The sequence below is a fragment of the Nymphaea colorata genome, chromosome 2, assembly GCF_008831285.2.
Source record: "Nymphaea colorata isolate Beijing-Zhang1983 chromosome 2, ASM883128v2, whole genome shotgun sequence".
NCBI classification, from domain to species: Eukaryota; Viridiplantae; Streptophyta; class Magnoliopsida; order Nymphaeales; family Nymphaeaceae; genus Nymphaea; species Nymphaea colorata.
This window is the reverse complement of record NC_045139.1, coordinates 6,706,766-6,729,163: the sequence shown is the minus strand read 5'-3', so window position 1 is coordinate 6,729,163 and position 22,398 is coordinate 6,706,766. Positions and strand designations below refer to the sequence as shown.

General features: G+C 39.6%; 3 protein-coding genes across 5 annotated transcripts; 2 read left to right on the top strand and 1 right to left on the bottom strand.

Annotated features, from left to right (window-relative positions):
- Positions 1-319: 319 nt before the first annotated feature.
- Positions 320-11,480, top strand: LOC116247169 (transcription factor GTE9-like). Of its 2 annotated transcripts, none has more exons than XM_031619167.2 (10): positions 320-2,209; positions 2,317-2,365; positions 2,476-2,631; positions 4,345-4,418; positions 4,594-4,663; positions 5,110-5,190; positions 5,285-5,400; positions 5,494-5,560; positions 10,258-10,388; positions 10,455-11,480. In XM_031619167.2, exons 1-10 carry the CDS (start codon positions 821-823, stop codon positions 10,746-10,748), a joined length of 2,427 nt encoding a protein of 808 aa, XP_031475027.1. In that variant the 5' UTR covers positions 320-820; the 3' UTR covers positions 10,749-11,480. The 2 variants fall into 2 exon arrangements, with proteins under 2 accessions (XP_031475027.1, XP_031475028.1); XM_031619168.2 differs by lacking the exon at positions 10,455-11,480 and adding an exon at positions 6,451-6,595.
- Positions 11,481-13,450: 1,970 nt separating this feature from the next.
- LOC116247005 (malate synthase, glyoxysomal) lies at positions 13,451-16,544 on the top strand. The gene is made up of 4 exons (XM_031618947.1): positions 13,451-13,801; positions 13,928-14,253; positions 14,660-14,990; positions 15,885-16,544. The coding sequence occupies exons 1-4, from the start codon at positions 13,451-13,453 to the stop codon at positions 16,542-16,544; spliced, it is 1,668 nt and encodes a 555-aa protein (XP_031474807.1).
- Positions 16,545-16,960: 416 nt separating this feature from the next.
- LOC116247128 (uncharacterized) lies at positions 16,961-21,932 on the bottom strand. Of its 2 annotated transcripts, none has more exons than XM_031619105.2 (5): positions 21,671-21,932; positions 20,503-20,659; positions 19,819-19,869; positions 18,264-18,356; positions 16,961-17,459 (listed from the first exon to the last, which is right to left on the bottom strand). In XM_031619105.2, the coding sequence occupies exons 1-5, from the start codon at positions 21,673-21,675 to the stop codon at positions 17,382-17,384; spliced, it is 384 nt and encodes a 127-aa protein (XP_031474965.1). In that variant the 5' UTR covers positions 21,676-21,932; the 3' UTR covers positions 16,961-17,381. The 2 variants fall into 2 exon arrangements, with proteins under 2 accessions (XP_031474965.1, XP_031474964.1); XM_031619104.2 differs by having other exon boundaries at positions 21,080-21,930.
- Between the last annotated feature and the right edge of the window lie 466 nt (positions 21,933-22,398).

The window sequence follows — 22,398 nt, the reverse complement described above, 5'->3', positions numbered from 1 at the left end:
GTCGAACCGGTTTAATTGTTGCTGTTGGTTATATTGAAAATTCGGAAAATAATTTATAATTAAGATTTAATGAATAATTCAAAAGCAGCAATTTATTAAAAAAAATTTTATTTTTATTTGGAGGTTGGGAGGAGTGGGCCGTGGGCGTGAAGTGCATGAAACCAACCTCCAGGGGCACGAGGTGAAAAACGGAGGGCGGGAACGTGAAACCCTCACAGCCGTCGGATAGGGCCCAAGATGGACGGCCGGGATGAGCCAGGGTGCCTCGCCCGCGTCTCTATAAGTATAGGGTCGATGAGGCGGGCGAGCGCGGGTTCTCTTGATTACTATATAGTTCCAAATCTGCCCTCTCTCTCGTTCTCTGTTCTCTCTCTCTCTCTCTCTCTCTCTCTAACTTCGAAGAAGGAAGAGGAGGGATCGCGCCATCGCGGTGCCCAGATCCAGGTTTTGCATTCGATTTTTAGGATCACTTCCTGGTAAATTATTATTTCTTTTCAATTTAGCGATTTGGGTTTTTCTTGTTCTGCGTGATTCTCCTTTATCAAGAGTGGTGGTGATCGTGCATTCGCGCAGTTAGGGTTTGGGTTTCTTGTGCTGTGTTTTGGATTCTTTGTGGTTAGTGCATCTGTTGATTCGGGAGGAGAAATTCGGAGGTGGGTCCGTGCTGTTTGGACGGATTGGATTTGGTTTCTTGCAGTCTTGGGTATTGAAGATTTCGGCATTGTCGAGATGGTTCGCTTCGCGATTTTTTCATGGTGTCTTCGGTTTCCATAGGGGATGGTGGAAAGTGCAGGGAATCATTGGAATTGCCGGTAGGTTCATGGTTGCGATGGGGAAATCACAGAAGCTGTCGAGGAGATACTCGGAAAATTTTGTTTCCAATTACAGGCTCGAAACTACGGGTGAATCCGATGGGGCGGGGTTACACAATAATGCTGCTCATTCAGATAGTGGGGGTTTCTGTAGTTCTGGTAGGATTGATGCTGAATTAACGGCTTCGGAGGATTCATGCGCACCCAAGAGGAAATTGATGAGTCTGAATGTGGATAGGTCCGATGCTTTGGGCGTCCCGTTAAAGGTTTTTTCTATTGCAAATATGTCTAGATCAGAACGGCGGGAACTGGCGAGGAAGCTTAGGGTTGAGCTGGAACAGGTTCGGGGTCTTCAAAAGAAGATAGCTTCAAGGTGTTCTAACGGGATTGCTTTATCATCTTCCAGCGGTGTCCGTAGCTGGAAGCCCACAGTTGAAAAGGCAGCGGTCGGTCCTTCAGTTAGTGCAAATGGCAAGGGAAAGTCAAATAAGAAGGCAAGTCATGTAGATTTACCCGAATTGTCGTCTGGCCGTGTGAGAAGCCAGACTTCTGCTGGCAAACATGGAGGTGGTTTGAAGCGTGGGCCATCTGGAAGATTTGAATCGGCTAATGCAGATGCTAAAAAGGCAAAATACAAGGATTTATCAGTGATGACACAGTGTGAGAATCTGCTTAAGCGTCTAATGACTCACCAGTTTGGCTGGGTGTTCAATGTCCCGGTAGACACCGTTAAACTAAAGATTCCTGATTACTTCCATATCATCAAGCACCCAATGGACCTGGGGACGATTAGGAGCACTCTTGCCTCCGGAGCGTACTCTAGCCCTCATGCATTTGCAGCGGACGTTAGGCTTACTTTCTCTAACGCGATGACTTATAATCCACCTGGCAATGATGTTCATTTTATGGCCGACACACTCAACAAATTTTTTGAAGTAAGATGGAAAGCAATCGAGAAGAAGATAGCTGCAATAAATGCTCAGCCATGTAGATCTCAGAACAGCATACCGGCAGCAGCTTCAGATTTGGCCGTTTCGGAGCAGAGTCAACAGGAAAAGGAAAAACAGCCTCAGCCTAAGAAGCGGAAAGTCTCAGATGCCAATGACAAAGTCAAGGTAGACAGTGCCAAACGTATCATGTCCGATGCAGAGAAGCACAAGCTGAGCAGAGATTTGGAGAATCTGACAGGTGACATGCTAGAGCATGTTGTTGACTTCTTAAGAGGCCATAGCCAGACCACTAACCAGAATGGTGAAGATGAAATAGAGATTGATATAGATTCTCTGAGTGATGATGTGTTGTTTACGTTGCGTAAGCTATTGGATGACTACCTAAACAAGAGCCAAGAACCACAACAGAAAGCAGAGCTGATTGACGTGGAGCCCACTGAAGTGGAGGTACCCTTTATCTCTCTGAGATGTGCAGCGTAGCTTGAGTTAGCCTTCATTGCTTGTCCCATTTGGATCATGGTTATGACTAGATGTCTTTTGGTTTACTGAGACAGGTTTTAAATGAGTCTGGGCTTAGCAACTATTCTTTACAACCTTGCAAAGGTTTGTCTTTTTAGTTTTTTCCTTGTCCTTTTGTCACTTTCATTCGCTTTTGCATGATTGAGAACGTTTGATGCTCAGCAACCACATCTGTCTCCATTTTCTTCTATCAGGAAATGAACCCGCAGATGAGGATGTCGACATTGGTGGAAATGATCCTCCTGTTTCGAGCTACCCTCCTGTTGAAATAGAAAAGGATATGGTGGCACGTGGTGGCAAATGCAGTAGTTCAAGCAGCTCAAGTAGTGATTCTGCGTCTTCTTCCAGTGGTTTGTGCTCCACCACTTGATATTGTAAAGAGCCACTCATGTGGTTTGGCATTTCATAATTGTGTAAATGATATACGACATTTCCAAATAGAATGGTATCACTGTATATATGAAAGAAAAACTGTTATTTGCTGGACACCTATCTCCCAGCTGAGAATGGAATCATCTGGACCGTCCAATTTCCTTTGATCAGATGGTGCAAATTAAAAGTGCAGTTGCCTTTTTCTATTTCTCCATCTTGCCCCTGCTTAAAAGGGGAAAGTGAGGTGCCAATCCTGTTCTGTGCTCTCTCTGTCCCTCCTCTCTGCATCATACCAATTACCAAATAATCTGAATATTCTCACCTAACATAGCACCTGCTATAGAACCTTTTTTGTATTTTCCTTTTGCTTAAATTCACTTGTTTTTTGTCAACATTTCAAGCGTTAGGTGGAATTTTTTTTGGTGATTGTCTTTTTCTGTGATCACAACTGGAGATGGATGCTCAGTTGGGGTTTACCTAGATTTTGGAGTTCACTGTTTCTAAGTTGTATGGTCGTGGCTATCCTGATGAGAAAAAAAAAGGAGGTTGAATTGTGCCTGCCTAGATATTTTCTCTTACAGATTTTCTTTTTTCCTTGTAGCACAAAACTTTTCGAGTTAGCTAGTGATTTAAAAAGTATTTGAAACTGGTGGCTGTTTGTTAAATGTTGGGTCACATCCAAGCTTTTTACATTGCAATATCAATTCTACCATATTCAGGATCAAAAGACCTCTGCAGGGCAAGAATATTCAGATATCTGGTAACAGAGATGAGGCATAGAGGAGAGAGAAGGGAGGAGAGAACGGTGTGGACCCCTCTCTTTCTTTCTTTAAGCAGGGAAGAAATGGATAAATAAATAAAAAATGCAACTGCACCTTTAATTTCTACCGTTGATCAACACAAATTGGACTGCGCAGATTGGTCCAGTCTCGTCTGGGAAATAAGTGTATGGGAAATACCAGTCTCTCTCTCTCTCTCTCTCTCTCTTTTTAATAAATAAATAAATAAATAAATAAATGAATATATAAGGATCCTAATTTTTCGATGAAAATAGTTGTTGAGATCATAAGAAGAAAATAGGTAGGAATGATTTTGTAAAATAGAGAATCGATGCAATAAACTTGTTTTAAATAAAAACTACGTAATTATGTTCAATAAGAAAAGAATTTCGGCTGCTTTTTTTCTTACCATGCAGTACTTTGGTGAGACTTTTGTATTATATTATGTTCCAAGGGGTTTAAATTGATTTAAATTTGTTTTCTGCATGTGAGTTCCTTTGGCATGCTCTGTGATGTGGGATTAAGTGCTACACGCTGAGAAGTATCGTTCTAAGATGTGGGATTAAGCACTACATGCTGAGAAGTATCATTCAAGAAGTTAATTAGTTAATGTATGAATAAATGATGTTCGAGAAGAATACTTGTATTTATTTGCATAATTTGGATGCTTTTATGAGTGGTATCTACAGAAAGATAGTGTCTTTGAACCATAATTTTTGACCATGGCCTGGTTTCTTCTCCTACTGGTATATTTACTTCTCTGATTTGCTGGAAGAGGGGTGTCACTGGGTTTCATTGTCAAGGGTCCCTCATCCAGTATTATGTTTGACATGCAGTTCTGCCTTCCATGATTGGACTAAGGCTTGCTATTGCTTCTTATTTTCTTGGTTTAAACTGCATGTTGTGGTGCAGATTCAGATTCTGGAAGCTCTTCTGACAGTGGAACGGATGGTGCTAAGGCTATATCCCCTGTAGTGGCTACTAAGGTCTGTTATTCATTTATTTATCTAATCAAAGGTAGCATGTCACAATTTTCAAATCACTGATTGCACTTTGTTATTTCTTATTTCTGTTTTAAGAAAAATTTTCTAATGTTCTTCCTTTGGTTTTGGGATTGTCTTTGTTTTATAGAATCATACGTTGTAACATCTTCTTTTTTAGGAAACAATATGTTCTGGACCATCTCTGGACCAAACAGGAAGTGAAAAGTTCCAGACTGATGATGGAAGTTGTGAGTTCTCAAATACATGATGCTTCTGTATTGTTATTATAGTGATATTATGATTCATGAATATCATCTAAATGCTATTTGCATTGACTTTTTGCTTAGTGGGTGTCTTAATCATTGTCAACAGATATCGTGAGATTTTCAAGAATCTCATGATATTTGCGAGAAAAACAAATAAAACAAATATTGGGAAAATCTTCGTGAAAATGAATATCTTGTGATTTTCCCGTGATTTTCTTGTGATTTTTTTCACAAATTTTCACTTTTTATTAGTTTCTCACTTGTTTTATTTTTTCTACGTTTTAGGATTTTTTATTTTTTAAAAAATTTGTTGAGATTTTCCCAAGAAAAACTTTGCGGAAAAATACCCAAGAAAAACCTTGCTGATGTTTTCCCTTGAACGATATTTGTGAGAGTGGTCTTGATGACTTTGGCACCTATTTTTATAGGTCCTGTCAGTGAGTTGGCTGAGCTTGAGCAGAATTCACAATCTAAAGCTGTCTCGAGTGGAGCTGACAGTCAGAATGAGGGTAAGCATGATTCGGGCAGGAGAGAAGTTTGAGAATGAGAGGTGGTTAGCATTTGTAGATGCATCAACTTATGTTTTTGCTACGAACATTTTAGGGGAGAATGCTCCTTCTGGAAGGCAGGTCTCCCCAGACAAGCTCTATCGAGCAGCATTACTGAGGAGCCGATTTGCTGACACAATTCTTAAAGCTCGTGAGAAGACACTTGATCAGGTTAAATATTTCAAGTGAGTTTATATGAAGTAAGAATTAGAATATAAATATTTTGAATGTGAAGCATTTTGGTCCTTTTCATTTCTGGGGCAGGGTGATAAGGGAGATCCTGAGAAACTGAGACTTGAGCGAGAAGAACTTGAAAGACAGAAAAGAGAAGGTTAGCTTTCATTACTGTCTACTGAATCTTGAATATTTCTTCTAGCAAATGCAAATGCATGTGTTTGTGTTTCTGTTGTTTCTATTGCTTTTCAAGCTGAGTGAGGGAGGAATATGTGCTTTGACATTGAACGGCACTAGTGCAGCTAGTGTTGGAATTGGACAAAGAAAGAATGTGGTTCCCTCTCATTGATTATGGGGGTTGGAAAAAGCTATTCACTCTTTGTTAAAAAGATTTATATTTTAATCAATTCTTACTTCTGGCTTTTATTATGGGATAAAATATTAACTTCGGATTTCAAGTGAGACCTAGGCAATATTAGTTTAGATGGAAACAATTTTTTTATGTGCCATCTGATAGATTCATCTTGAAATCCAGAATCATAGACATGCTATGGCCAATAAATTTAGTGGATTATACTATTAAATCCTGTTATATTTGTACATCTTCCAGCTTATAATGATGCTTGAAGCCAACTAAAAAGTGTTTTATTTTGGATGTCTGATGAAACTGTTGAAGTTATGATAGCCACTTGGAATTTTGCAATCAAATTCCAACTTACTGGATACATATTATGCCTCTTGTGCTTGCTCTCATTGGGATAGCAGGTACACAGTTGTGCAAATGTTGGGATAGATTTGTCAATCGCAATTACTCAGGGATACAAATCACCTATAAGTTAATGAATTTGAAAAAGGCCCCAGTAAATTCTCTATGCCAATTTATATGCCAAAGGGTGCCATCAAGGTCAGAGCATTCCAGCGCTTTATTCTGGCCTTTGAAGAGGATATATTTGTGTATGTTTCTATTGAAAGCATGTGAAACACTTATTTTGGCATTTGTGCTGACTGACATGGTTTTCTCATGTTTGCTGATGAGGGATCATACAGCTTCTATGGTTCTGCCATTTTCTTGTCTTTGCTGGTGTTGGAATCATAACCAGTTCTTTTGGGGCATATTTTCTTCATCCCAAACCAGAGTTGCTCTTTTGTAGCCCTATTATGGCGTTAAAGCAAGAACAAAAAAATTTTGGCAGTAAGTAATGAATCATATTGGAGATCATTTACTTACAACTTGAGTGTTTTCAGATCATGCTTTTACTCATGGTTCCAAAACATGTGACTGTGAATTGCATTAGTGTGAGTGGGTGTTCCCTCAGTCCCGTTGCATTAGTGTGAGTGCCTGTACATGTTCCCCCAGTCCCAGCCGCCCTCTTGTTGGGCCAGGTCTTCTCAATGCTTTGACAGAAGTTTGCTTGGCTCCTCTAAGAGGATTCATGTGTGGGTCTGTCGTGTGAATGACCTGGTTTTATTTTAGATTTCTCCTAAAATATGAACAATTCTCCCATGCATGTCATTGCTGTGTGTTTATCAAGTTTAGAAAGGTGGACCCTCACAAGAAGGAATTGCATGGCAGGACCCCAAAAAAACCATGCTACAAATTGTTGACTCAAAATCATAATTTGTTGCAAATGTTATTCTGCTTACTTGTCCTATAAATGCGACTTGCAAATCGATAATCCTAGAGAACTGAGGACAATTCATGGGCTCTATTTCAATGTGGGTTTACTAGGTTTTGCTATTTGAAGCTCAACAACAGGTTGACATGGTTGGAGGGTCTTTCTCAGGCAACGTCATGTCTTGGGCTTCTCTTATACATGTTGAAATATTTTGTATACACAAGCATTCTAGGCGGTTTGTATCCAGGCAAATCCAAACGCCTCTTTTATTGTTCATGTCCTTGTTACATAGCCTGACCTTATAACGTTATCTTATAATTGATTTAGGTGCATAAAATATGTTAACAACTTAAAGTTGTTGGTTTTCATGCGTTGATGTTTCCTCAAAGTGAGTAAAAACAAAAAAAAAATGAAGAGTTCGTATGACATTGAAATTTGGCGGTCAAGAATGGTTTTGCATTGTATTTTTCACACTCAGACATGGTTCATAAAGAATAAGCAATAAGACAAGAACACGCCAAAATATGTTTCTTAGGTGCCTGGATTTGTTAGAGTTACACACTCTCTTTCTCCCTCTCCCTCCTCCTCCAACCCACCCCCATCCCAATCTTTTTCTTCCTCTCTCTCTTTCGCACACATGAACTAGCGTTTTCTAGATTATCGAAAGAACAACAAAAGGTTGTTTAAGAACTTTATGATTGATCAAAACTCACAATATAGTCAAATAAAATAAATCAAACAAATAGTAGACATGACTAGAAGTCTAGATGAATGATGTGATAGTCAATTGATGAAATGACTAAATGAGTTAGGCTAGGAATTATACTGAGGACCAATGTTGTAAAGTGATAGTAGTCTGCTATATCACACTGATGCTGCATTTTCAGTGCTGCACCTGAGTCGACACAACTCGGGTGTGGGTGCGGCTCCGACACGCACCCAAAGCCAGTTAATGAGAATCAGGTGCAGCTGACTGCACCCGACCTAGATTGTCCGATGTTGGTGCGCACCTGTCTCGGGTCAAACATGAGTCAAGTGCGGTCAACCGTGTCAAGTTTACATTTGTCTGTTTTTTATTTTTTTTAATCATTTGTTAAAAGTTAAAACATAAAACAAAAGGGGATTAGGGCTTTGACTTACTTGAAAGCCCTTTGTTCACCCTTGAGGTGCCTTGCTGTTGTGTGTGTGTCTTGGCGATCTTCACAGTTTTCCGGCGACATGAGACCGGCATGCTATCTTCCAACAACCAGCGACAGCCTTCAATGCATCTCTAGTGCAAGGCAGCTGGCGCAAGACCTCTGGTCAATCTCCATTTGGCGTTTAGAAGCTCTGGCTGGTGGGTCTCCACCCAAATGTGTGAGAAATCAGCTGCGAGTCAGAGATCCATCTAGTCGATTTCTTACTGCAGCTTGCGTGTTTGGTTTTCATTGCTGTTTCTCTTTAATTCGATTATTGTTTTTGTCGCCTTTATCTTTTAGGAATGATGATTGCTACTCCGTTAGGCATTTGCTCATATTTGCAGCGTGTTTTACTGTTTTACAGTTCCTTTTTGTGATGTTCAGTATTTGATGATTATTTTCTGAAACGTGGAATTGTTTGATCGCTGTTTTCAAATTCTCATGGTATACACTACATGCTTGAGTTTGACTGTTAAAGTGTTAATGTTTTTCACCTAGATCAGTTTTTGTTTTGCTGCAATGATGGTTATACTGTTGTTTAATGTTTACTTGCATAGCATGTTTTTATGACTAATTTCTGCTGGGTTTTGCTGTTTTTTTATAGTGTCCATGATTTGATCTGTTTTACTGCAATGTCTGTTAACCAGTTAGCACCGATATTTGAAGTGTATTGTAAACATTTACTCATTTACCATTTACTGATTTAGATTTTGGCATTTTACTTAGCACCGAATGTAGATAGTGGTGACAATTTTGTTATGTGTGTGTGTGTTTGTGTATATAATAATAATACAAAATTACCCTTGCCCACTGCTGCACCTAAATTTTTTGGAATGTGCTGCTCCGGCACCCGCACTGGAACCCGCACCCTGCACCTATGTGACATAGGTAGTTTGTGTTTATCAAGCCAATAGATACAAAATATTGTGATATATTGCAGACATATCGGAAATTTATCTGTTAATTCAAGAAAAAAAATAAGAAAAAAAAATCAAGAAAACATGTTTTCTATAATAAAACATGTCATACATAAATTCAGACTTATAAAAATGAAACATTCTTCAGTTCAACATAACATAATCATAATTTCATAACTCATGACACATTCAGAAATAAGTTTAAAGTCTTATACATCATGAGATAAACTTGTCCAATGCAAATAGCAAATGATCAACGCTATCAACCACACGAAGTTGAGGGAAATACAAAAAAGGCCCTTATTTCTTCAACCGCGGATCAATCTTCCATTGGCAAATGTAGCTTCAAATTGATGTTTTTCTTCCTTAAGTGGCAAGATCTCCCTCACATTCAACTCCCTAAGTGTGTGTAGGAGTCAGGTGAGGGTTTTTTAAAACCCAAAAGGAAAAAAATGGTGTTTCAGGCGGCCTTTTTTTACCTGCTGTCTTGTATAGTAAGATATCGAGCATATGGCAAGATAAAGGGCCGTATTATAAGATATGGCATCATATAGTTATGGGGGTGTATCACAAGATAAGAGGCTGTATTGTACGATACAACATGGTACAGGTAAGGTACACCCCTGTATCTTGAGATATGCACAACACTGCTGAGGACCTTTTAGTTTTAAACGCATAACAAAATTAAGGAGTGGTAGTTTGGTACATAGCAAAGCAACAAATACAAAATTGCTTATGAGAATAAACTACTGAACATGTTAGTGGTGTCTCTGACTGCACCCAACTTGTGTCAACATACAATTCAATGTACACCAGTTGTAGATCCAGGCGGGTGCATTTGGCCTTTGACATCAGGGTCATTGCATTGACAAATCAACTCTGTGTCAGCATCTAGTGTTGATGCCATGCAGTTACAATGATCCTTAAGGAATATATTTTACATGAACCGGAATCCTTTGTAAGCTGTTGAAATATGAAAATTAGAGGTGTCTTTTACTATTTCAAGACTTGAAAATTCACCTTGGTTGAGTCCGTCTTCAGAAGGATTTGAATTCACCTTGGGGGGACTTTGTAAATGCAAATTTTTGATGTCATCAGAGTTTCAGTAAAACTTATATCCATGTTTTGTAACTTGGGAACCAGAGAAAGCACGATTACAAGCTGAAGCAAAGGCTGCAGAGGATGCTAGAAGGCAGGCTGAAGCAGCAGCAGCTGCTGAAGCTAAGAAGAAGAGGGAACGAGAGCGTGAGGCTGCACGCCTGGCATTGCAAAAGGTATATACTGCAGAATTAAACTCTCTTTAACTGTGGACTGTTTTTGATCTGCGCTGTATTTTACAGATGGAGAAAACAGTTGAGATTGATGAGAATTGCCAGTTCCTGAAAGATTTAGAAATGCTTCAGTCTGGCCCATTGCCTGAGCATTTGCCAAGCTCTGTTGATGAAACAAGCCCGGACCACTATGAAGATAGTATGGCTGCAGGTTTCAAGCTTGGTGGACGTAACCCTCTTGAGCAACTTGGTTTATACAGGAAGGATGATGACGAGGACGAAGATGATGGTTTGCCTGCTAATACTGCTGTGGCTTCTGCTTTGCCCGAAGGTGGTGATGTTGAGGAAGGGGAAATTGACTGAAGAGAATCAAGCACACGTGATTCTTTCTCAGCACTGGGCCTTCCTGCTGGTAATCAAGGGGGAGAGCTGAGCTGGATTTAACCAGTTTCGTTCTCTGAAATGCAGCCACATTACTTAACTTCGACTGAGTTGATGCGGATCAACCTGAGTGTTACCTAATGAAGTTACTTTCAGCTGGTGTTTGAAGAGTCTTGCTTGGGATTGTCGCTGTCTAGACAATCTGGCTGGGGAGCAAAGCTCAGTGCCATGTAATGCTTATATTTTATGCTTTGGGCAGGGTTTTTCCCTTTATGCTTGTTTCTGGGAAAGAGAGATATTTTGCAGAACAGGGCTTGAACAGTTCCCTTTCGGTGGGGGTTATGTAGATAAAATTTTGTTTCCCCAACTGTTGCGGGCACCAAAGTTTTCCCGTGCATGAAATGTGTATTCCTGAAGCCGATATGCTGGATTTCTGTCAACAATCATCTTGCTGATGCTCAACTTTGGTTCTTCCTCCTTTGTGCATTTTGACAAAAATGCCATGAAGAGCAAGTACCTGTGAATTGCGTTATGATGTTATTATCAAGGCTGAGTAAAGCTGGATGCTGGATCTTCTTGCGTGCAGCCAAGAAGCAGGATGATGGACTTGATTTTTTGTCAAATGCAACTATGCTCAAAAGTTTGTGATTTTTTAAGTCACAGAGGTGTAAAAATACGATTTTCTATTTGTATTAGCCACTTGTTCCTTTATTAGATTGGGCATTTGTGAGCAATGTTAGTGCTATATTTGTGGAAATGATCTGGTTGCCATGATTAGGAGTAGGAAGTTGTATCTTTGCTTGTATGTCAGACATTCCTGGAACCTTGAACAAATTATGTCTTAAGAAAGCATCATGTATACACTTGAGAATTGATGGTCTTGTCAACCCTAATCATTAAATGTCTGCAATTGTGATAGAAGACATTATGATTTATGTACTGTTTTCTTTTTCATTTTCCATCGCATCTCTCTATCAAGACTTGTTTGTGCTGATTAGCGCAAAAGATTGGTGGGTAAAAGTTTTTACCGCCAATCCTTTGAGGATGACTTCAGTTTTAAGTTGGTGTAAACGAACCTTCAACTAATTTCCAGGATGGAGGTGCTTTCGCTAAGAGGTCATTGAAACTTATAACACGCATGGAATCCAAAATGGTTTATAGCCTACTGTCTTGCATGAAAGGTTTAGGGACATGATCATGGCCTGGAACAAGCTTCTAAAAGTTCAGCTTGACAAACAGTAAACTCTATGCCTGCAGCTTGAAGTCTTATAACTAAGTTCATATTGCAGCTTCAATGGGCAAGTACATCAGGTATGTTAAAGTTCAGATGATCCTCCAACTGCATTTCTAGCCCACGTACAAGCCCTGCTAAAGAGATTGGAATACTGTGATTAGGGCTGCACAACGAGTCGAGCCAGCTCGGGCTCGACTCGAACTCGCCTGGTTAAACTCGGCTCGAGCTCGACTCGTTTATAAACGAGTCGAGTTCGAGCTTACAATGAAACTCGAATGAGTAAACGAGTCGAGTTCGAGTTTTAAGAACTCGACTCGTTTATACTCGACTCGACTCGTTTATACTCGATGAGTAAACAAATTTCATCCCACGTCATGAAATTTACTAGATATTTTAAAAAGAAAGATCATATTTTATTTAGACGAGCTAATCGAGTTAATCGAGTCGAGCTCGAGCTCGACTTTATTTAATCGAGTCGAGCTCGAGCTTGTGTTAGGTAGCTCGACTCGAGTTCGAGTCGAGTTCGAGCTCGAGCTCGTTGAGTCGAGTCGAGCTCGAGCTGGGCAAGCTCGAGCTCGACTTGGCTCGTGTGCAGCCCTGACTGTGATCTATCGTAAATTCACTTTTGAATGGGGCGACTTTCTGCTCAACGAATTTGCTTTTGAATGTAACCAATCTTATGCCTGCACATGGTTTCGCAGACCCAGTTTAAGATTTCAGTCGATCCAAGGCTAAACACGGCGAGCTTGAGAGGACAAATAACTTAAGTTCAGACTGCCGTGGCTCACTAAGTTGACATTTTGACTCCTGGCATTTCCAAAACTTCATACTATATGCCTTGGTTAAGTATGAAGTTCGCATCCGAGAGCTTGTCACTTCACTTTCGATGGAACCTCCTGCTAGAAATAGTCACCTATGCCATCCCAAGGGTGACGTAATGATTCTATTGCTGCTAATGTTAAAAAAGTTGGTTTAATCACACACACGCCGAGACGGAGGGATTCATTCGGGAAGCAAACTAATGATATCTAAAGTAATTCATGCAGACAAGGACTAGGATTTGGACACCTATTTCCAGAATTTGACTAATTACCTTCTTTGAATTCAGATAGCCGACCTGATGAACTGAGATGAAACAATCTAAACTGAATATTAGTATCTTTTCAATGTAGTTTAATTTCCTTAACTAGAACAGTTAATTGGATGAGTATGAGCTAACATCTCTGCAAGAATTAATCACTAAATTAGCCAAGCACTGCAAGTAAGACGCATACGCCAGCCTTTTATTGGAGATGACTAATGTAACGACACCAAATAACAACCTGATATCAGTAGTTGTGATTCTGGCAACCACCTCCATGACAAGCCCATACCTTATTAGCACAATCAGATCATCGTGTCCCTTATATATTTCTAGTATCTTTTAGCATCAATCAGTAACAAGTAGGAAATGGAGAACTGCAGGAATTATGATGTTCCTCATGGAGTCGAAATCCGAGGGCATTATGACGATGCTTATGCCAGCATCTTGAGCAAGGAGGCATTGCAATTCTTGGCCGATTTGCATAGAGAATTCAGGCAGCCGGTCAAGTACATAATGGAGTGCAGAAAGCAAGCAAAAGAGAGGTATAATTCTGGTGATCTTCCTGTGTTTGATCCTGCTAGCCGATGGATAAGGGAGGGGAGCTGGGTATGTGCACCGATCCCTTCAGTCGTAGCTGACCGTAGAGTGGAGATCACTGGTCCAGTGGAGCGGAAAATGATTATCAATGCACTCAATTCTGGAGCTAAAGTTTTCATGGTAATCTCGAGTATATATATATATATATAGAGAGAGAGAGAGAGAGAGAGAGAGGGAGAGAGAGAGAGAGAGAGAGAGGGAGAGAGAGAGAGAGAGCAATGGCTGATGATGATGGTTTAAATGCAGGCTGATTTTGAAGACTCCCTCTCACCAACTTGGGATAACCTCATGAAGGGACAAGTCAATCTGAAGGATGCAGTCAATGGAACCATCAACTTCCATGACGCTCAGAGAAACAGGCTTTATATACTGAACGAGGAGAGGGCAGTGCTTTTTGTGAGGACACGAGCGTGGCACCTGCCAGAGGCTCACATCCTGATAGATAATGAGCCCGCCACAGGCTGCCTTGTGGATTTTGGCCTTTACTTCTACCATAACTATGCCATTTTTAGATCAACACAAGGCTCAGGCTTTGGACCTTTCTTCTATCTGCCCAAGATGGAGCACTCAAGGCAAGTGCACATGCATGGCACTATTTCCGCAAGTCTGAATTGTGCTTTCTCAATAACTGGTTGACAGAATAGGCTTAGTTGGGTGTCTGCTTGTCAATACACACACGCACACTTACACACACACACACACATAGCATTTTTGTCTGTGTGGATCTATGCATCAATATCAGTTCAAACACATTAGTCTACCTAATATGAATATATGATTCCTTTAATTCCTTTAATTTGTCAAGTAGGTTTGACAACCTCTGATGCATCATATGAATGGGACTCAACGGTTTTAACCCTTCCTGAAAGCTAATAAACTACTCTCGTGCAACCATAGTCCTTCCCTTTCTTGCTCATACATTAAACAAAAAAGGTCCATGAGAACTATATCATCAGCTATGTAGGCACATTTTGGCAGGGAAGCAAGGGTATGGAAGTCGGTATTTGAGAGAGCAGAGGAAGTAGCTAATATTCCAAGAGGAAGCATCAAAGCAACTGTTTTAATCGAGACACTTCCAGCAGTGTTTCAGATGGATGAAATACTGTACGAGTTGAGAGAACACTCCTTAGGACTCAACTGTGGAAGATGGGACTACATCTTCAGCTATGTCAAAACCTTTCAAGCACACCCAGACCGTCTGCTTCCTGACAGAGTCCAAGTTGGCATGACACAGCACCTAATGAAGTCATACTCGGACCTCCTTATTTACACATGCCATAGGAGAGGCGTGCATGCAATGGGTGGCATGGTAGGATTTCTTTTCCTTTTTGGCTTTTTATATCTGATTCATGTTTGGACCAGCAGTAGATGGTTTTTCCCATGCAGCCAATTTTTTGTTGCATGGTGAGGAAGTTCTGGAATGGCTACGTTCTTTGACGACCAATAAGTTTGTTCCATGTAATACCTTCAACGAATCCGGCTTGCCAAACAATTGCATCAGATTAATGTGAAACTAAGAAAACGAGATGTAGAAATCAGAAGGTTCTCTTGATCTGTGTGATCATGGCTAGCAAAATCTCGAATAGCCCAAAGTCGTTCAATCATGAATGTGTTTTAGCCTTTTAGGTTATGCAATCGAAAAGATGGAAGAAAGAAAACAGACGATTTATACAAAAATAGAAAAAAGTTAAAGTTCATTTCTAAGAAAAAGGGGCAAAAAAGAACTGCAACTGGAAGTACTATTACACTTGAAAACAAGATTAGGCAGAAACTGTGGATTCGAAAACTAGAAGCTCGTTCCAACCAGACCAATAATTGAGTTTTTTCCACAAATAAAATTTTTCACGTACTTGAGTTTTTTTTTTTTTTTTTGATTTTTTCTTGCCTTTCAGATATTCTAGGAGACAAGCTGACCTCAGGGGGACATCCAGGGATTTTACTGTTCCTAAGAGGGTTCAGGCTTAGGTTTCCCTTGACTTCAAGTGAAGAAAAGGTTGTAGCAGAAGCAGAGCCTTGTGAACCATGTTCTGAGTCTGAACCAGATTGGTACGCCTGATTATGTAGGACTGTCCATAACTATTTAATCCTACTGGATTGTCTAACATTGGCTGCATGTGCCAGCTAAAAGGAGTAATGTGGGCAAGCACAAGCAAGATATGGGAACAGAAAAGGATACGCTAAAAGTTTTACATTTAATCTGCAGGCAGCCCAAATTCCAATTAAGGATGATGATGTTGCAAATGAAGCAGCACTGGAGTTGGTCTTCAAGGACAAATTACGAGAAGTTCATGCAGGACATGATGGCACATGGGCTGCTCATCCAGGCCTGATACAGCTGGTAATGGAGGTTTTCAATAACAACATGAAAAATGGACCAAACCAAATTGAGATCAAGAAGCGTGAAGACTCCTCTGGAATTACAGAAGATGACCTGCTCCAAAGACCTCGGGGGACACAAACTGTCGATGCTCTAAGACTCAATGTACGTGTTGGTATACAGTATCTGGCAGCGTGGCTCAGTGGGACGGGATCTGTACCACTGTATCATCTCATGGAAGATGCTGCAACTGCAGAAATCTGCAGGGTCCAGAACTGGCAGTGGATTAAACATGGTGCAGTCTTGGAGGGTGAAGGCCGCATAAAATTGAAGGCTACCATGGAATTGTTCGAAAGAGTGGTGAAAGAGGAGATGGCAAGGATAGAGAGAGAAGTTGGCCACGAACGTTTTGCAGAGGGGATGTTTAGAAAGGCATGTAACATTTTCACTAGACAGTGCACCACTCCAACCCTTGATGATTTCCTTACATTAGAGGCCTACAACCAGATAGTACAGTTTCATCCTGATGCATGTTCAAAACTTTAAGAATTCCCGTCCTCCTTTAGATGGAAAAAAGGATGCCTAGAAATATAATGGCAATAAAATGGCAGTTTATTTTGTGACTGATATTTGAAAATGAAAAAGGCCCAGACAAAGTTATTTGAAATTCTGAATCGCATCAGGTTACCCATTATAATGTTCTTCATGGCAGGAACTAGATGGGCAACCACTTGCACAGCTATCTGACTTTTAGTTGCGAATGCTAGAGCACAAGGAGTCATGGACCAAAAAATTCTGCTACCAAACACTAATAGAGTATTGATGTTAAAAATCTATGCACGTATGTACATGTATACGTGCATGTGCATGTGTCTGTATGTTACAAAGAGTTGGAAGATGCAAGAGAAACTCAACCGCTGGACTGATATTATCAGGACACCACATCAAGTAGAAACCCGAAAGAGCAGTGCAAAAATATTGATAACAAATACTAATGGAAGTTTCTACATGAAAAATGAGAAAAATTTATGAGAACACGAAAAACCAGGAATAACCATCTCTGGATAGAGATGAAGCCATACACACGACCTAGAAACTGACACTATGTGACCATGTAATAAGCCAAAGAAAAGAGTACGCAATCAATCTCAGAAAAGTGGATCAGAATTGCCTATATACATGCAACTTATTGCTTCCAAGCAAATAAGGTGAGAACCAATGTTCACGCTACATGTGACAACACACTGTCACAGTGAATAACCGATCAGATGCAAGAAGCTGATTGAGAAAGTCTATAGCAGAACTTCCTGAGTTCAAGGTGATTGTCAGCATCTACTGGTGCAGAGACTTCTTGGTGAAGCAGCTGATCACTTAAAGAGTGTATCACCCCACAATTACTGATTTAGATATGGCATAGCCCACAAGAGCAATAGCAAGTCCAAGCATTGATCCAGCAAAAACCTGAGAGTCCAAAGCATTTAAACGTCAATTCAAATCCAAGTATCTACATGGATGTGAAAGCATACTTACAATCATAGCACAGTTTATTTTCTAATGTTTCAGCTTAACCAAATATTGTGAAGCTGATATGATCAGCTTAACTTACGTTCAAAAATGCCCAATATCTAAGTGAAATAGCAGGTTAGAGAACATCAAGTTGAGATGCTGGTATTCAAAAGAAACAAAAACTAGATGTCTCCACACCTTGGAAATGGTTACTTAGTATTCATTTAGAACAGTGGACATACTTTTGCTGTTTCTGGAACATGACAAGTTGCGAGAGGACTAAGATTGCCAGTTCATTTTACTAGCAAAATGCTACTACTTGAGAGTTGCACTTTTTTTACCATCATGGATTGTGCAATAACAAGAGTCAGTTACAGGCCAATATAAATGAATTTAGAAACAATTATACCACATGAAATCACTGAAGTCACATAGCCTTCATGGAGCCTGACTCCTATGATTTGTTGTTAGAAGCACCTGACCTCAGAACTGAAACTATGCCACAGTATTGACCAATACTGAAAGCTAGAGATGTAAGAGGCACCTGGGCCACAAAAGTTGGGAGATGCCCACAGATGCATCTCCAGATATATGATTACTATTTACTGATGCACAATGACTGCAGATTTCCAACACAAATAAAGTAAAAAAGGAGAAATTCTTCTAAAATTTTTGAAATATCTCATATTGACAAACTACTAATATTTTAAAATGGAATACCAAGAGGTCGACCATATCTAGGGGAATGGAAAGAAGGACCTGAGGTGGAGTGTGTCCCAGAAGTTCACGCAGCGGCCTAGTGTCAGACAGAGGATGCTCTGCCGGTAGCTCAAATACAATCTGATTCAGCACCTGTAAAGAGTCCGGTTGTAAAGTGAATGCAGAAGTACTTTCAACTTACAAACAATTGGTAACAGTAGATAATGCATCCGTACAGTAGTGTCAAATCTCCAGTATCAGATAAGGGTTATTCCGAAAGGTGATCAAAGCAACTTGCATCACCACAAGAAAATAAATCTATTTGTTTGGAATACACTACCAAAAAATTGCTACTCTTGCTCAGATAATTGTGCTGGAGTAGTCTCAAGACTCAACTATGCTTCTGCTTGCTCTCGGGTCATTGTCATCAATGTGTCTCTGAGCTGCCTGATTTATCCTTCGAGCATATTTTATTTTAGAATTCCAAGATATGAAACAAGATTGCACGACCTGACACTAAACTCTAAAAACTATGGCTTGTATGCAGCAGTTTCTGAGTGCTGCTCAGGCCAACTGCCAAGTAACATAATATTTAAAGGTCTTGTGTTTTCTGAAGCACACAAGAGAGAGAAGCACAATTACTTAGTGAGAGTGTTGCTTAGGAGAGCAACAAATGAAATTTTTGTGGTCATACAGCAACATTTTGAGTCTCCTCTCCTGTATTATTCTATACTCACAATATTTTGCTTTTTATATCAAAATTTTAAGGTCTTCTGACATAATATTTTCAAAATTCCACACATGGACATGTGCATACACAAACACACACACACACATACACATATACTAATTAATTGGTGGGGACCATTCTGATGTAGCAATTATGATATTTTTCCATATTCTTTTGTGCAATCTAGGGAAAAGATGCATTCTATTCTATATCATTTGTTTAGTAAAAATCCACCATTAGAACATTTATTTACAAACTAATGGAGAGCTCCAGAAATCAATGGCTCATAACTATCTAGATTTTCAAATTTTAAAAATTACATTTTCTATCATACTCCTAAGGACCATGATAGATATATCTTAAGGGACTTATTTGGATGGCACTCGACAGGCATTCTGAGGTAAAGAAAATCTCAAATTTACATACTGCACGAAAATATTGACAATATTACTCATTTTTTTCACATTATTTTTTGGAATTTAACCACGTGGATGTAATTAAGTCATTTGCCTAGCAGGAAACACTTTTACATGTCCAGTATATAAACATGGCTCACAATTATCTATTTTTCAACTGTTAGAAAAACATGGTCCAAAGACCAAAATAAGTAATCCGTAGATTCTTATCTGGTCAAGATGCACAAAGCAAAGATCATAACTGCCCATACAGTATGGACTGTTAAGAGGGACCAAATCTCCATATATGTGTGTGTGTGTGGCAAGCACGTGCAATTTTCATCCTCAGCATTTTCTGCAATTGGTAAGAAAAGGAAGAAGACGGATCCCTGATTAACTAACAAAAGTCACCTGAACAGATTACACTGCCTTTAGAAGGACCAAGTTAAACAGGAGAAAACAAGGTAAAAGAAACGGAAGCAAGTATTACCTCAGCCTGCCGCCCAGCGTGTAATCTAACACCAAAAGCATCGTACATGACCTGCAAGCAAATTTAGGAAAAAATAACTACTATAAGTGGAGAAAATTATTTCCACGAATGAAAAATTGGCTGAAACATACAAATATATCAAGAGAAAGTGAGCATGAACTGGCATCAGTTGTTAAAACAGTGTATCCACTGTCTATAAGGCAGAAAAACGGACAACTAAGTGAATGCTAATACAATATCTAGCTTTCTTTAACTGAAGACTATTTGGTTTTCTTGGGATTATCTTAAACCTTCACTGCTCTAGTAGAATGATAATACATAGTTTTGTTTGTTTTGGCGACTGAAATGAGCAATAATTAGAAGCTGTGAAGACAAAACATGCACATACACATAAAAATGCATTCCCCATCTTGCTTTCTTAAGTTTGTGTTGTCCATATAACATCCGACTCCAAGAGATTGTAAATGAGCCTTTAAGATAGGTATTATGTCCTCGATAGTTATTTATCACAAAAAGCATCACGTTGAACGGTATTAATTTTCTCCTGAAATGAGCAGCATCAGAAAAGAGTGTTCATCATACATGTAGGTGAAGAAGCAAGCTAAGATTTTACTATTGATAGAAAAAGTGGATCTTATTTCCTGCTTATGTAAATGCAAAACAGGAAAAAAGGAAGGAACATACAACAGAAGCCAAGACTGCTGCGACAGCAAATAGTGATCCGTCAAATCCTTCTTGGAGTCCAATAGAAACTGCGAGTGCCGTAACCGTGGCAGAATGAGATGACGGCATCCCACCAGATCCAATGAGTAGCTTAGCATCGAATCGCCTTTCTTTATACCTGCATTCCTAAAGTAAATTATAATTTTTCAGGTAAAATTTTTCAGCAGGAAGGGGCCACAGTCCGAAGAAGTTTCCTTCCTTATTATCATCATAATATCATATCACAAACAGAGGCAGGACTTACATGACCGCTGACTGCTACCGTGGTGAAAATCCAGATTCTTAGTCTTAGTTATGGCAGTTGCTAGTTCATAAAATTGACACAATGAGAAGCAGACTAGCCACAAACTGCTCCCCGAAGAGGACGTCATGATAGAGAGAAAACCAAACTTAGAGGAAAGCCAAAAGAGAAGGGGGTAGCTATTGATCTTAACAGATTTCACGCATGGTTTAGATAAGCAACAAAGCATCAAGTTTTCCAAGGCTAGAGTAAAGAAAAACCACAGAACAGAAGGCACGCACAGTCAAGGGAAAGTACCACAAGATGAAGAATTTGAACGACTGTCCAATCGCAAAAGCCGCCCAAGCCAAAAAAAGAGGAGAATTGCTCAGCAAAGATGGCGAGCTAGTCGCCGGCAGCTCCAACACTGACGAAGAGGAAGGGAAAACAGATTCTTCCATCACTACGACCAGTTTCTCTCTCTCGCTCTCTCTGTCCCCCACAAGCACACTCGTCTCATGCACCAAACTCAACCTTGCGATTCTCGACGTGGGGATGACGGAAAAGAGCCATGCAGATAGGGGGGACTCTTTCTCTAACAATACACGATTGATTTGATCCTGATTTCGCGGGCAAATGCAGGAACTCAAGAGAGAGAGAGAGAGAGAGAGAGATGAATATCCTCACTGAGTAAATTCGCCACCTTGCTACTTCCAAACACTTCCGAGTCAAGCGGCTACCCATACGGATATCATCACCCTTTCAAATAGTAAAAATTTTTCAAGAAAATCTTGGAATTTCCCCATTTGATCGATACGATAAGGGCGTCGCATTGCAAAATAGATTGGATAGCAAAAATATACATTAGAAATTGCATCGAAATCGAATCTAGATCATTGAATTACCCACATCATCAAACTAGATCCGAATCATCCGACCACTTGCACTCTTGATCGTATAGAACAGCGTGATTTGTGCCCTAACTCTCACTGCATGGCTGCTTAGGCTTGCAAACAAAGCGTCTGCCATGGAATTTAAAGTGTGATTACTCATTTGACAGCGAAAGCAGAAACAACAAATACAAACATTCGGGTAGGCAAACATTCTTCCGTGCCAATTTCCAAAGTTCTAACTATGTAACCAAACATCAATTATACGTTTACCCACTTAAACCACGCAGAACCACTCAATGGTATGAATTTCACATATAGTTTTGCTACTTCATCAATATAGACATTGATGTTGGTGTACATATGCATTGACAACTAAATGACCGTTGGTATGTATTTTGCATCTCCTTAAGTAAAATCAGAGAGCAACTTGATTGACTGTTGGTATTCGATCATTCCTTCTATGTTAACAATATAGATTTAAGTTTTTTACAATAGAATTTTTAAGAACTTCAATAGAAATTACATTTTTTTACAATATACGCAAACATCATAGTTTGAATCATAAGGAAAATATTTTTACTAAATTGTTAGGTTTTTTTCCACATGAAAATCACAACTGTAAAGTACATTTGAGTGGTTTTTTTTTTTTTTTATAATTATCAGGTCCTGAGATTCTTCTAGTAGGTGTTGCATATTAATAAGGCATTTGATAAGAAGAATATAATGTTCTTGAAATTTATGTTT